This window comes from Serinus canaria, chromosome 3 (assembly GCF_022539315.1).
Source record: "Serinus canaria isolate serCan28SL12 chromosome 3, serCan2020, whole genome shotgun sequence".
Taxonomy (NCBI): Eukaryota; Metazoa; Chordata; class Aves; order Passeriformes; family Fringillidae; genus Serinus; species Serinus canaria.
The window spans coordinates 62894396-62910262 of NC_066316.1; the positions used below are offsets into that span (position 1 = coordinate 62894396).

General features: G+C 40.9%; 1 protein-coding gene across 9 annotated transcripts; it reads right to left on the bottom strand.

Annotated features, from left to right (window-relative positions):
* Positions 1-595: 595 nt before the first annotated feature.
* HSF2 (heat shock transcription factor 2) lies at positions 596-15642 on the bottom strand. Of its 9 annotated transcripts, XM_030236353.2 has the most exons (14): positions 15392-15642; positions 11964-12072; positions 11632-11759; positions 10160-10284; positions 8105-8180; positions 6890-6951; positions 6691-6775; positions 5700-5869; positions 4311-4423; positions 4145-4220; positions 3471-3576; positions 2558-2617; positions 1867-1951; positions 596-1529 (listed from the first exon to the last, which is right to left on the bottom strand). In XM_030236353.2, the coding sequence occupies exons 1-14, from the start codon at positions 15554-15556 to the stop codon at positions 1240-1242; spliced, it is 1650 nt and encodes a 549-aa protein (XP_030092213.1). In that variant the 5' UTR covers positions 15557-15642; the 3' UTR covers positions 596-1239. The 9 variants fall into 9 exon arrangements, with proteins under 9 accessions (XP_030092213.1, XP_030092209.1, XP_030092210.1 ...); XM_030236349.2 differs by having other exon boundaries at positions 4145-4417; XM_030236350.2 differs by having other exon boundaries at positions 1885-1951; positions 4145-4423.
* Positions 15643-15867: the final 225 nt, after the last annotated feature.

A 15867-nucleotide genomic window follows, 5' to 3' on the forward strand; every position in this document is an offset into this window, starting at 1 on the left:
AGAGCCAGCAGGGCTGCAGAACACCTGTGAGTCCCTGGCTCTTTCAGGAGGTCACATGTGACCCCCCCTGGGTGAAGTTCTCTGACAGTTCTGTGCCCTTCACAGCCACGTCCCAGCAAACAGTAACATGCCTTGCACCTGGAACTGCATTCCTGCTTCAAATGCTGCCACCTCACTAGATTACACCTGTTTAAATTTGGGTTAAACACCTGAACATCACTTCTGGTGCATCCTGTAACAAAGTTCCTGAGTCCTGTAACAAAGAACAAGTTGCTGAATTCAGAAAATCAGCAGACTGCTCTGTCTATGGATTCAGCTCCTGGAACAAGTGGCCAGTACTCCTTTGGAAAAAAACCTTGGATCCACTGCCAGAGTTGGGGAATGTGGTTTTGTGTTGCATGTATGAAGTTACTGAAACCCAGTTTTCACTCTTCTTTTGGAGGCTTATCAATAAACCTGTCAGGCTGGAGATAATGAAACTATTTTCCAAGAACTGTAAACAGTAGACCTTGAACAGCTACTATGATAGGAAAACAAGAGGCTGTTAAATCCATAACCATCTGGCACACAGAATAAAAGACAAACTTCTCACAAGTATCACACTTAACATTTATTTTGTCAGCATAGATGGTCCAAGTTAAAAGTACTCATGCAGTCATGGGGCCTGGCAGCTGTCAAGAACTTTTCCCCAGTTTGTGCTATGTGTGAGCACTTCCACTGAAGTGAAAGTAAGGCAGAACCAAGATTTAGCAAGGTACAGGCACTTTGTTCCCAGTTGAAGCAGGGAAAAAAAAAAAAGCCTACATCAGGTCCTGGTCCCCCCACCCCAAAAAAGCCTCATGTGTGTTAAACAAAATGTAAAAAATAAAACCCCCAAAATACAGTCAGTGTTCCCTAACCATACACTACTAATTTATGTCATCATACATAAGACAAGAAGTATAAGAAACCATAAACCAAAGCTCACTATTGACAAGTGTTGGTTACTTGCAGTACGAGCAATGTGGGCAACACCAAGTGTTCACAGCAGTGCAGCAGGAGCCTGGCTCGGCAGTGCCAGCTGTGCCTGGTGGCTTGTCTAACTCCATAGCTGAACAACTGCTTGTATAAGATAGGAAAGGTACTTCAGATTCCACATATCTGGTTACATAAAACAGTGATGTACAAAAAACTCTCATACCAAACAATATTCTAAATAAATAGTTCATCTTCATGACTATATACAGAGCCTCCCTCACATCAGTTATCCAAGAAGGACATGTCTGTGTCCATAGGTGCTGGGGCAAGTTCGCACAGGTAGAACAGCGTGGCCTCACTCGCCTCTGCCTCCGTCAGTGGCTCCAGACGCACCAGTTTGCTCTGGGTGGGCTGTGGATCCAGGCTGCTCTCCAGGAGCTCGTCCCCTTCCAGGGATTTTTCGACAGTGGAAGGAGTTTCAGCTGTGAAGCCTCCACTCTCAACAGCAGACCCTGGGTTCCCATCGAGGAATGCAAGGAGTGGAAAAGCAGTGTAGTGTATCAGCTGCTTATCTGTGGGGGAAAAAAATGCCCAGAATATAAATTCATGTGCCTTTCTACATGCAGAAGGAAAAAACAAAATCCAACCCATAGTACTTATTTGAAGAATAATAACTAAAAAAGATAGGTGTTTGTATATTTAAAGAATTGTTATGTTCATGCATAACATTACTAGTGCAGATTCGCCTGCAAAACACCAGTTTCTCTGCATCTAGTGCAGAGACAAAAATCTAAAAAGCAAATAGAAGTACTGTGTTTGGTTATTTATCAGCATAACATAAAATCAGATAGGGAGCTTTCAGAGTAATGTTCAACTGTGGAAATGTTTCAATAGATGACTACAACTAACCTGATCTGGGCTTAGTACCTTGCGTTTCCTGTGAAGCTGCTGAACCAGCATTATTCTCGTTGGTTTCTTTTCCCTTTGTCTCCACCTGGGAACAAAAGCAAACTTTTAAAATACACTTTTAAAACCTGTTCCAATGCCACTGGAGAACAGCTGAACGACTATGTCAAATATTACTTTTTTATTTGTGATAAGATGCAGTGGCATAATCAGTATTACCCACACTAACACACCTTAGCTGAGAAAACATGAAATGGAAACACAGGCTACAAAGCAAGAACCAAAACTAATGCTTTAAATGAACTGGACAAATTCAAAGTGCTACATCTTTGCTTCACTGCTTGTTACTGGATTCTCTTCCCACCAGACAATACAGATGAAACCATTCTGATAGAAGTGCATACCATGTTTGCAAATTAAAAAAAAAAAAAATCTCGGGAATACAAAAGTCAAAGGACTGGTATAATGTAGAGGTAATACAAGTTTTAAAGGATATTGCTAATTAATTAGGGTGCTTTTTCCTTTGCTGTTTAAAGCCCAACATGATGAACTCAGCTGCAGTCTTCCTATTCTCATGCAAGTCTTAAAAGCCAGAGCACAAAGTGCCATGATTCCAGTAAAGAAAACAGCAAAAGATGAGTGAATTTTGCATCTCTCACTACTGCGTATGTTGAGCAATGGATTTAAGACTTACTTTGGTATTAGTGATATGATCATGATCTGTGGGATTCATCTGCACAGAACTTGTAAAAAGCTGAATAAGACAAAAGACATCCAAGTTTTAGGTATCTCAGTGTTGCTATTAAGAATACAAGACCATTGCTTCTGTATGTGTGAGAAAAACCCCTGTATCTATGAGGACTGGAGACTATTTGGAATTCCAAAAGAAACAACTGTATGGCATCTAACATGGTTTGCTGCAGTCTTAAAACACCAATTTCTACTGACATTGCTGCATGGATAATTCTGTCTGTAAGATGGATGAAACTGCAAGTGACACCAAGCTGGAAGGAGCCATCAGTAAGTGGAGAGCAGAGGTGCTTTTAAGAGGGATCTCAGTGAAGTAGGAGAAGGGCCAACAGCACTCCAGCGGTTCAGCAGCCACATGGAACCAGGACCCAGTAACCTCATGCACTGGGGCCCAGGTTAGGCTTAAGGAACAAATGGACAGAGAGCAGCGCTTCAGAGGGGACATGTGAATCATGGCAGACAACACCCTGCTACCAGCCAGCAACATGGTCTTGCAACAGGGAGGAAGGTTCTTTTTAACCCCAGTTCATTGTGAAGACCAAAGATAATGTGCTGGGTTATTTCCAAGCAAGAGTATTAATTGAGTTGACATTTAAGTTCACATCACAACAAATATCAGCATTATTTCATTAAGAAAGCCACTGTTCAGTAAGAAACTTAAGCATTCACTTGAGCAGTGGTGTGGCATGAAGACTTATACCAGTGCTCCAGAAACTCATAAATATTTATAACTTTGCTTTGTAAAAGGAAGAAAAAAAAGATCATTTGTGATTTAAATCCATTATTAAACAGCAACAATACACACAAATGTTTCCTATAGCCTATTATGAAAATACTTAATTTTAAGTCAAAATTACATCAACCAGGAGATCTGGATCTATGCTGAACTGTCGTCCTGACAACATAGCCTGGAAGTCCTCTAAACTGCAGTCGATACTGTCCAGATAATCCAGAAGTTCAACTCTAGAAGGCAAACAGTATTTTATTGCTGTATCCCTTAATAAAGTAAGAGAAATCCTTAAGTAAGCTTTACACAGATGTACCACATGCATCTAAAAATCTTTACCAGAACTAGAATGAACTAAGTCTTTCACAAGAAATGACCTCTGGAAAAATGAAGCCTTTTAGCCTCTTTAGAAGAGAACCCAAGTCAGCAGACAGGTGCTCTGGAATAGGTATCACAGGAATCACGTCAACATAACACTATTACATGACATTAGCAGAGATGCAATTCTTGCATAGCCCTAATGGGTCTAATCCACCTGCAGGAATGACAAAAATAAATCCTGACGATTTAAACAATCTCCACAACATTACACTGCCAGATTAAACATCTCAACTCACTCACTTAACAATTAAAATCAGAGGTCGCATCTTAAAATACTTAAAATAGAAGAATCTTCAGAAACTGGCTGAAATATTAGTAGCCTGTAAATTTAAAGATCTCAGTAGGAACTGCTATTCAGTTCTTTTTACTTCAGTCAAATAATCAGTTCTAATACTAGAAAAAACAAAAGACCAGACTACTTACTTTCCAAGAAGATTGATATTCTGTGAAATTACTCCATTTTCATTGAGTATGGAATCCATCACAGAGACTGGGTCTTCTGCAGTTAAAGTTGACTGGTTATTCAGCTGTACAGCACTTGACATGAGTGGGCTTGTGCTGTCACTGACATGGCTGGCTGGATCATTACCTGGGACAGCAACTGATTCAGTGTTTTTATCCCCTTGAATTACAGAGGCATATTCATCTTCATTATCATCTTCCACAATTACAATATCGGGAGAATGGTAGCTACAGCTACAGCTGTAATGTGAGATAAATTAATTACAGCATTTCATACACATTTAAATGAGTATTATTCCACAGGTTTAGTTACCTCTCACTTTCGTCTAGCTACTATCAGGAAATAAACTTTTCTACTGCTATTTAATACCAAACACAACAAGATACTCAAAATATCTATTTTCCATTAATACGGTTCTGTAATGATCAATACAATTAATGCAGCTCAGTTAGCAGACACTCTTGTGCCAGACTACAGTAACCAACTGCTAAAGAGCTGGTAAAGGAACACTGACACTTTTGTCATTAGAACCACTATAAGCTTGCATATAAATGTGAAGTATGTACCAAATCATATAAGGTCATCAAGCCAGACAGACAGTATATATTTTGCCTATTTCCTGTTGAACAGCATCAACTCTGGAGCACCCATAACAAAGCATCTCCGTTGACAGGTTTGTAGTTAACCTTATTATGCATACCAGGAACAAAACCTGAAAACCAAGAGCAAGCCCCTCAAATGATTTGCTTTCATTCCTATTCTGGTTCTAACCCCTAAGAAGCTATTAGTTAAGTTGCCTCTCTATCACAGCCTTTTTCTCATGAAGCTGTATTCAGAGAGAATGCATTCCCAGGCATCAGCTGAGCAAGAACAATGGTGCCAATTCAAGTATAAGCTACAAATAATAAAGTTTTTTCCTTGAGGCATAATGCAGGCCCTATCAGTCCAATGCTATTTAAGAAGAGAGTTGCATCTAAATCCCTGGACCAAGTTTCAACTTGTTTGTGGCTAAAAGACGAAGAATTTCTTAAGTACTGGAGTAGAGACAGGAAGGAACACAACTGGACTGTAAAAAACCCAGAACCCTGAAATTCATTGGCTTAATGCAAAGACCACACCAAAACCTGACAAACACCACATGTAAATTCTTCTCCACAAAAACCTGGAAAAACAAGAGAAGGCGTTCCTGTCTATACACATAACCAAAAAGTAAAGAAGACTTCTCTTACTCTGGCTTTAGTATATTTAACTACTATGCAATAATACAGATTGCTTTCACCAGTTTCCATCTATCCTCCTGATATTAAAACTCCAACAACCAATTAACTATTTAGGAATAAATCCAGAGGTAAGTCAAAAGCTAGTATGAATTCACTGATTATGTTTCTGTATGTGCAGGAGTGCTGAATAATTCTAACCACTTCACTAAAAAAAAAAAAATCTAAGACATCTGAATTAGTGCATGTTATACAACACAAAGTCATTTATCAATATACACTTTTTGAGACTTCTTACTTGGAAGAATCTGAAGTGGTATCTTCACTTGTTTCTGGTGTAACAGGAAGATTTTCTTCATCAGCCATGGGATGTTCTTCCTCCCCCACATCCTCAGTAACATCATAAATAACAATGTCATCTGAAATCTGTTCCCTTTGTTTCAAGCCCTCATTTCTGTTGAGAGGTACCTGAGAATTATTTTAAAGAGTCAGGGCACAGAGGGACAATGAGCTTCAGCATTTTGACAGTTATCATTGTATATTACAATGCTTCACATCTAACGAAGTCTTAAAGAGCTTTTCTACACCTTGGAGATTACAAGTGGTTTGTACAAATCTATGTTTAATAGAAAAAGCCATACAAGTAAATAAACAAGCTGGAGAATAACAGCTACAAGAAAAAGAATTGGTAAATATTACAGGCATAGAAATAAAATTATACTAGCATTATCAGATAATAGAACTAAAAAAATTAAAACAGTGACTACTGTTTAAACAGTACGTTGTTATAAAGCTACTAATTCTAGTGCCGTACTACAGAACTTGTTTTAACAATTTCCTTGCCAATTATTATTTGGACAGCTGAAAACAACTTTCAGTGGTGTGACTCACTGAAATGTAACAGGAACATGACATGATTTTGCTGGGTTGGATCCTGCCTTGCAGAGCAGCACACTGGCCCCTTGTCCCTGGATGGGGCCAGGGATGCCACATTCCCAAGATAACAATGCAACATTATACATGCTATTTCTAATAGCACCCCTCTTAGAAGCAAACTGCTTTCAGCACAATCATGTATTTAATACACAGGTAACTGGTTTATACACGCTTATGTTGGAAAGTGAATGGTGATTATCAACCCCTTCAACTTCTGAAAGGAAACAACACAACCTATCACTTATACAGCTCTCAGTACACAGCTGTGTTATAGTTGCCATACAACAATGAATTTGATCCATCTGCCCACCTGCACTCCATCCAAACAAGAGTACCCGTAATAGAAAACTTACATGGTGGCTACTGTCAGCTGGTTCTTTCACAATTTTCTGAAATACATTCGACTTTGTAGGTCCATTAGTGTTCAGAAGTAGAGGCCTGCATCAGAAAGAGCAAAGTAAGGCGGCCATCTCAAACCCACCTCTTTGGCAATTAGTCAACAAGGCCTGTCAGTTTATCAAGTGGACAAAAAGTTTTCAAGACCATATTTACCTCTTGCGTTTTAGGCTCACTAGTTGGTTATTCTGCACCAAGGTAACAATGAATTGAACAATCTGTAAGGGAGAGAACACTACTGTTGGTTGCTTTACTTTGTAATTGTTTCTCCTAAGTACCAAGGCATCTTATAGCAAAAGACACCAATAATAAAACCTATACATGAACAGCAAAACACTTTCTTTGCATAACTTTTATACAAAGCTGTTCAGAAAACCTAAAAATCAAGGTATAAACCAGTGCTAATAATATCTAAATAGTTTCTCAACTGTTAAAGACTTTTCACAAAGCAGATGATAAGAGCCGGCTTTTATACAACATCATACAAGACAGAGAAAGACATGAAGCAACTCAAATGATTGAAAGAGTTCTAATTAGCAATGACAAAAGGCATATAGGGATGTCGACCAGGTATATAACCTGAATCTGTAAATAGTGGTTCTGGTGAAAAGCATTTTTGACAGATTCAGAAAAAAAAAAATTACATGTACAATTAACTGTATTCATCAACTGTCACTCCTTCTGAAATGTTAGCCTTCCTTCTCTTATGCTTTAAATCTAAGGCTTTAAAGTATGTATCTGGCTTGAAGAAACTGGGGAAAAAAAAAATCAGTAAGTCTCTGCTACAAGGCTACTTGCAATGATGCCCTTTCTGATAAGTTAAAAAAATAGATCTATAAACTCTATGCTTTTATATCAGTTTTGGTAGATCATAAATCTAACTGTTAAATAATCTAAGTTAACATATTATCAATAGGTTCCACTCAATTATCTATTCCTCTGGTAACTAGGCAGTCAGTAGGTCAGTTAAGTGGGGCAGCAGTGAACTTCCAATAGAGAATCTTGTAATTCTTGCAGTGACAAAATTTCTCCTGAGCAGCTGACAGAGAATTAGACATCTGACTCCCATGTAATAAAAAATGGATGGCCCATATTAAGGGTAACTTAATAAACAGATCTAGGATGTTCTTCAGCATCTTTCTTTGAAAATGTTCACAAGACTTTGGCCTTATTTCTGCTTATGCAATAAAATACCCTGAATGTTTGTATTAGTAGGGTTTGTTCATCATATACCACCCTGTTGCTTTTTTTATTAAAGAGAGATCTGACATTATAAAAAGCTAAGTGAGGGCAAAGCAAGGTAACATGGCAAAGCATTCCTACTTCAGAAGCACTCACTCAAGCACACGTAACACTTGAATGAAGCCTTACCTTTCGAATAACTTGCTGCTGTTGCAAGTGTTTCGCTCTCAGTTCTGACACTTCCCTCCAAAGGGATTCATTCTCTCTGTTTAAAAATGATGATTTAAAGTCATTTTGAGTCACACTAAAACTAGTATTTAATTTTTGTAACAGATCAGTTGGCTTCATTAGAACACTTTGAAATGTGTTTCTAGATTGGGGGTTGGTGTGGGAGTGTCACACAGGCAGCAAGAAGCCTTGGAAAGTAACTATGAAACAAAGACCCAAACGCAACAAATAGCCTGCAGAGAATTTCCATCTGCTTTAAAGGAAAAAAAAGTAAAATTCCCAAATTTGGCAATAATCATTACCCATACATCCACCATTTATAAATTAAGTATCAGCATTTACCAGTTACCTCTATTAGCTCCAGTCAAACAGGCATGTTAGGTGATAAAAAATAACAGGAGCATGTCAGAGGTAGCAGTTTTGATGAAACACTGCTGTTTTAGAAACCTTGGTTCTTCCAGTACTCACAGGACTCCAGTTACTGAGACAGTGTAAAAACTGCCCTATTGTAACCACAAGCTATTTTGCTTCCACAGGGTATGCCATGTTAAGAGGTAGATAATGAGTACCAAAAGCTTCAATGAATATGGGTAGACAACATACCACCCTCCTCTCTTTTGTAGTTTAATTTTCAACACAAAGAAGCAAACTCCACCGGTGTATAGGATTTTAGGAAATCTTAAACTAAGTTTTTAGAAACAGCAGCTCATATGCAGTGTGATGAAGGGTACTACTCACTCCTCAAAGTGCTCCTATGTCCAACATACAATTTAAGAGTACAGTTCCATCACAAAAGTAACAGCAAAAGTGAGGGATTTTGAACTTTCTCAGCTTTTTCACTAGCTTTCTCAACATGTTTTGTAGGACCAGTCTTCTGATTTAGATCCAGTTTCTACCTCAATCACACTTTAAACTAATGGGATGACAATATGGATGTCAAAGACCAACCACTATGTTCTCATCTCTACAAACTGTCAGCTAATTAGCAAGTGGCTGTCATTTCAGTCAAAGCCAGCCCTGCCCTGGGCAGTAATTTGGACCTGATGGCCTTCTGAGGTTCCTTTTAACCCAAATATTAGTCTAGGATTTCAAAAGGGCAAATATGATTTTTACTCTAGACTGGCCAGATTTAAACAAAGACTATGCCTAAGCAAAAGAAGTTTTCTTCTGAATATTCTAACACTCAAGACACTAGAACTGAAGTCTAGAACTGAGAGAATTTACCTCTTAAAACCTGAACTAATTGGTGACCTCTGCCACAGAGGTACACTGTCATGAAACCATCTTCAAGAAGAAGAAATAGAAACTCCAACAGAGTTTCTACTGAGGTGATGTGACTTAAGAGTGCATGACCTTATGCTTATTTATCTTGTCTGTATCTACATATTCTAAACGATTAAGTAATTTGTGACACATATCTCTATCACTGTTGAGAATAAATCAAAATTTCTAATTCTACAAAAACTCTATTTACATTTGGATTTTCAATTCTGTTTCTTTGTCAATCAGGTAACTAATGAATTTCCAAATTAGATTTTTTAAACGCTTTTTCACGGGTATTAACTCTTCCACAATTTTAAACAGGGGGGGGATGAGGACAAAAACAACAGGAAAATAAAAACAATGAGCATTAATTGTCATACAGAAGTATTATATGCCAAACTGCCTCAAAACAAATACAGTAACTATTTCGAACCTGAAGACAAAAACCAGCATACTTCATACTAAGAGCTGATTTAAATATTCAGACTCAGCATCTATATGGAAATATTATTAAAAGTGTTATTTAATTGCCTGCTACTAGACAGATCTGCAAACAGCAACATTGCCTGTAACTTTTAATAATATCAAAAAGTTGAATTTTAAAGCAATTTTTCTATGGAAGTTTATGTTCCTAAAGCAATAACTGAAATTAGGCAACCAGAAATCAAGAGACACCTAGAATTATGTCTTTGTCCATTATGTAGAATCACAATTACTCAGCATTAAGGATCAGATACTGATGAAGCAACTTACCTCTTCAAAAGAGACAACTGAGATTCAATAGTCGTTTGATTAATTTGCAACTTTTGAGCACTGCATATTATTTTAGAGAGATCTTCCTGACGGATCTTGTATTCTTCAGGTCTCGAAGAAGAAACCTTTAAAAGATTAGAATCCAGAGACAACACTTTCCTTAATTCATGCTTAACTATTATTCTTTTTTGGTGATCAAGTATATTTTCTTACTAATGTTGACAAAATATGAACTCAATTCAATAATAAACCACGCATCCAAAAAAAACCCAAACCAGAAACACAGCTGTCACCACATTAGGTTTAGTTGTTACAAATATTTGTGTACACTCCTGACTCTTCAGGTATTTTCCCAAGTGCTCTACTTCATCATAACTGCATCACAATAACCTGATGATAACAAGTACATCACTCTGTGCTGGTTTTGGCTGGCTTGGGGTAATTTTCTTCATAGCAGCAAACATGGGGCTGTTTTGGACTTGTGCAGTTGTGGTGCAGTGCTGGCAATACAGAGATGTTTCTGTTACTCCTGAGCAATGCTTACACATGGAGTCAAGGGCTTTTCTGCTTCTCACCTCACTCCACCAGACAGTTGGCTGCACAAACATTGAGAGGGCACACACACAGCTGGGAGAGTTATCCCCACCTCACCAAAGGAGCATTCCATATCATATGGTGGTCATGCTTAGCACATAAAACTGAGGGAAAGAAGAAGGAAGTTGGGGAGGGATGTTCAGAACGATGGCATTTGTCTTCCCAAGTCATCATTACATGCGATGGGGCCTTGCTTTCCTGGGGATGGCCATACACCTGGCTGCCTATCGGGAATGGTAAATGAATTCCCAGTTTGGCTTTGCTTGTGTGTGTAGCTTTGACTTTAAACTGGCCTCATCTCAACCAATGAGTCTTCTCACTTTTACTCTCCCAACTCACTTCCACATCCTGACATAGGGGGGAATGAGCAAGTGGCTGTGTGGGGCTAACTTGTTGGCTGGAGTTAACCACAACATGCTGTATTTCTATTTGCCATCTATATCCACTTGACTCAGTAACAGCAGAGCACATTTCAGAAGCATAACAAATGTGTTTACAGGTTTGCCCCATTCTCTTGGGTGTTCTCTTGGTTCTGAAACAAGCTACATAAATGAGTAGTTTCCTACATTGCTGACGGTAAAGTCAAAGTATGCTCTGCACTTCTAATACTCACTTGCAAATTGTCATATTACATAACTCAAGCTTTTTTGCCACCTGTGAAACTTTACTATAATGAGAGCAAAGTAGATAAAAAAGCCTTGTCAAATCCCCCAAAATATCTTTAAACAAGCTCAAGATATAAATGAAAGCAGGGCAATTTGTCTCCATAAAATCCGAACTTATTTACACCCATAATTCCGCATTAAAATTTGACATGAACTTAGCTTTTTATCAATACTGAATAATACAGGTTTTCCACATACTGGCTCTTCACTAACCTTCCTTTTAATGTGTTCCAGCAAGTCCTCCCGGCCCTGCCTAAAATATGCATGCCGAAACTCTACTGGACCGTCTCGCTCCAGTTTGACAATTCCAGAATCAACATGGACAACTTTACGGAAGCCATCTTTAAAAAAAAGAAAAGAAAAACCTCAAAACCCACATTAAGAAATTCAAAGTATGCTGTCCCAACAATCCTTTTACCAATTTTGAGGATAAGACAGTATCCTAGTTGCAGAGAACACAAAGCACCTGCTCAAAGGAAATTGTAACTTAACTTTTACATACAGGATTTAGAACTATGCTAGAATGCAAAAATCCAGGAACTTACACATGTTTAACTGTCTGACAAAGCTTGCCATGTTGTTATGCTTGAAGTACTTGGGAAGAATTTCTTTTGCAAATCTCTGTTCATCCAACACCAAGAAACTCTTTCCATTCTAAAACGAGAGAGACACATTAAGCTACTTAAAAACCATAGCAGAAAACACACTGGGCTTTTAGAATTAATCACCAGATTGGAATGTTTCCTTTGTGCATGCAGCACATTACAGATCTGCTTGCCAACAATTTTCCAAAACAAAAAGGGCACAAACCTTGCAGTTGTGCAAAGCAACTGAGTACTATCAATTTACATCATCACCTGTATCTGAAGGCAAACATCTCTATTGTTACACACTGCTTAAAGAGATGAAATAATTGTTTACCAGCTTCACTACTGGACAATACTTTAATTTTGAATGTAGTTTTGAAACCCTGGTAATGAATCTTAACAAAGAACGTGAGCAAGGAAAAAATATCAACAACCAGCTGACAGTCCCATCTGCTTTCCAGTATAAAAGCATGATTGGTTTGATAGGATCTGTAGAGCAGATGAAGCTGTCAAAGAGGTGAGGATGTCCATTGAGTTTTGGAGTTATCAAAAAGGTAGCCACCTAAAGCAAGATTCCCCTTCTGGAATGCCAATTGCGAGGAAAGTCTGATCTTCCCTGATCTTAATCCACAGGCTTCAACTAAAATAGAAGGATCAGCTCTTTGTTCTTCAATGACTGCACTCCATTTAAACTACAGGGCAAGTAATTGGCAGAATGCAAATTACCTACTTCAAAATGGTTTAGGTTTTGTCCACACATCCACAATACTCTCACCCTGTAGTTAATAAAAAGTCTTATCTTAAACAAATGTCAACACTTTGCCTGCATCTTCTTAAGAGGCCTTTTTAGTTTAGTGAGTCACTTCTCTTATCCTCAAATGCCAGCAGATCTGTGATCCCAAGAAGCTTAAAGAACCAACTACATGACCATATGAAGGTCCTTGTTCAAAGGCAGGTGTCCTTGTTTCAGCTAGGATATAATTAATTTTTTTCTTAGTAGCTAGTAGAGTGCCGAGTTTTGGATTCAGTGAGAGAATGTTGATAGTAAGTTGAAGCTTTAGTTGTTGTTGAGCAGTCAAGGTCTTTTCAGCTTCCCAAGCACTGCCAGCATGCAGGCACACAAGAAGCTGGAAGGGTGCACAGCCAGTACAACTGACCCAAACTGGGCAAAGGGATATTCCATATCAGAGAACCTTGTGCCCAATATATAAACTGGGGGAGTTAGCCAGCAGGAGGGCCAACTGCTGTTTTCGGATGGGGTGAGTACTCGCCTGCAGGAGGTAAGCAATTATATTGGGCATTTGTTTCTCTTGTGTTTTTTCTTTCTGTTTTATTATTGCTATCACATACCTTACTTCACTTCAGTTTTAAATGGTTATCTCAACCCATGAGTTTTACTTTCTCTACCAGGGGGTGGGGAAGTGAGCAAGCGGCTGAGCTGTACTTAGTTACTAGTGGGGGTTAAACCACAACAGCTTGTTCCAGCAAATCAGCAGGGAGCATAAGAAACAGGATGTTACAAATGGCTCTCCACTGGATGACTTAAGCACTTAACACTGAGAAGAAGGTAGGGAGATAAAAACTTCCAGTAATGCCTACCTACCTCCTGCTGGGAAGCAATCAGTGGAAGAAAAAGGGGAAAACAAAAGAAATGGCAAGAACAGACTATTTTAGCCAATGCAGTGTGAGAAATTCACAAACTGAAGGTGCTGAACCAAGTGACATTACAGTGACCTGTGACACCAACAGACAACTTCCATGTGATGCCTCACTTTATCATCACCTTGACATTGTCCAGGCCTAGCACATAAAAATATGGGAAACATATCCACAAGCTCTTGTTGCCCTGACAGTCATTTACAGCAAAGCTGTACAGACGTTAAGCCTGTAAGCTTTACTACACAGCAAATCGTCAACGATTGTCAACTCCTGGTGCCAATGACTCCAGCATACAGCAGTCTTCCAAGTGCTTCATTTGGTACTTGGAAGCAATACATACCACAAGCAATCCCAATACCTCCCCCCACAAGAACTGCTGGTTGCTAACAATATCAACTGTGATGGAGGGACCTTCCCCTCTAGAAACAGCCTTGGAGAATCTCAAACAATTATTTTTACTGTTTTTAATTAAAAGAATAACACAAGGATACCTACAGAGGTATTGGTATGTTTACTTTAGATAAACATAAACAATGGATTTGGAAATACTCCATTAAAAGCATAAGGCATCTAATTAGCATTTTTTAATGTAGACAGTATCAATCTTCATAAAGCCTTTAATACCTCTCTTCCAAAAAAAAAAAAAAACAACCAAAAAAAAAAACCCCAGAAAACCCCAAAAACACCACCAAAAAAAAAAATTCCCATCCTAAAACAAAACAAAACGAAAAAACAAAATAAAGAAAAGCTGCCATAATCTACTGAGCCCTCCTGCTTCCCTCCTTGGGAAGTCTTGGCTGAAGGTACTGGTAAACCATTTTCACTAAGACATTTAATTATTTCTAGAGCATTTAAAATAAGAAGCTCTCAGTTGAGTTTAACTCAATACCATTTAAAGATATTGAGAATAAGATTTTATTGAAAACAGCATTTAGGGAAAAAATAAAGAAGCTATTATTAAAACATTTGCTTAGACCTGTCAATGATGCTCACTGCAGCAACTTGCCAGCCCTTCATCGTACTGTAAGAAGACTGGTGCCCAGTTCGACTTCCCCCGTGGCCCATCCCCTTCCCGCCACCCCAGCAGGTGACACCGAGCCCGGGAAGCCCCCGACCATGCCCCACGTGGCCGCCCCCCACTGCTCCTGCGGGATCCGGCCCCGTGGGCAGCACACAGGAAACAAAACCAGGCCTGAGCACGCCGCTCTTGCCATTCTCCGGAGCTCTCCCGCAGCCCCGGCTAACAGAGGGCGAGCCCCATTCCTAGCGCACCCACCACCCCGCGGGGGGAAATTCCCCCCCCCCCCCCAGCTCTACATTCCCCACACGCCGGCTCCTTAACCGCACGGCAAAATCCACCGGCTCCCGGGCCCCTTCCCAGCCCCACGGACGCCCGGGCCCGCTCAGTCAGAGCCGCCAGACAGACACCCCCACCCTCCGCAGCGACGCTGGGGACGCGCCCCCAGGGCGGGCAGCGGAGCTCCTACTCAACATTTAAAAAACAAGGGAGAGGCTGAGGCGAGCCGGCCTCTGCCGAGAAGCTCAGCCCAGCCCAGCCCGAGCCCAATCAAGCCATGTGGCCGTGCCCTGATTTTTCGTACTCCCCACAGGCACGCCGGGGCCCCCAGCAGACCCCGATACCGGCCGGAGGGAAGCGCAGGGTGATGGCGGGGGCTCCGCCACACGCGGGCGGGTATGAGGCGGGGGGGGGAGTGGGGGGTGGCGACCTGGCTCCAGGTGATAAGCTGGTTGCTGGGGGTCTCGCCCAGCAGAGCCCACAGCTTGCTCAGGAAGGCCGGGACCCCCGGGCTGGCGAAGGGAGGCGACGGCTGCTGGGGAGGCTGCGGGGGCGGTGGTAGCGGCGACTGCTGCTGCTGCTGTTGCTGCTTCATTGTCGCTGAGGAGTCTCCGGGGCCTCTGTCCTGGAGGGAGCACAACCAGACCGGCCTGACCCCACCCCTCGCCCCCACTCCGCATGCGCGGCGGCCCCGCAGCTCGCGTGCGTGCCGGCCCCGCCCCTTCCCCCTGCGGCTTACATAACGTCCCCACGTGCTCCGCCCTCACGTGTCACAACAGCGCCGGCACGGGGGGGGACGGGGCCAATAGCGGCGCCCCTCGCGACGGAGGGCGGGGCCGCGTCGCGCGGGCGCACGTTCCCGGCGGGGCCGCGGCGCGTGGCGAGGGGCGGGCCCGCGGCTGAGGG

What these genes read in the sequence shown, in the direction of transcription:
- HSF2 (XM_030236348.2), bottom strand. Translation starts at nt 15,556, where the DNA reads ATGAAGCAGCAACAGCAGCAGCAGCAGTCGCCGCTACCACCGCCCCCG. An exon ending in CAGCTGACAGTAGCCACCAT is followed by an intron (nt 5,870 to 6,690) that starts GTAAGTTTTCTA and finishes AATAATTCTCAG; the next exon opens with GTACCTCTCAACAGAAATGA. An exon ending in ATCCAGATCTCCTGGTTGAT is followed by an intron (nt 2,618 to 3,470) that starts GTAATTTTGACT and finishes TGTCTTATTCAG; the next exon opens with CTTTTTACAAGTTCTGTGCA.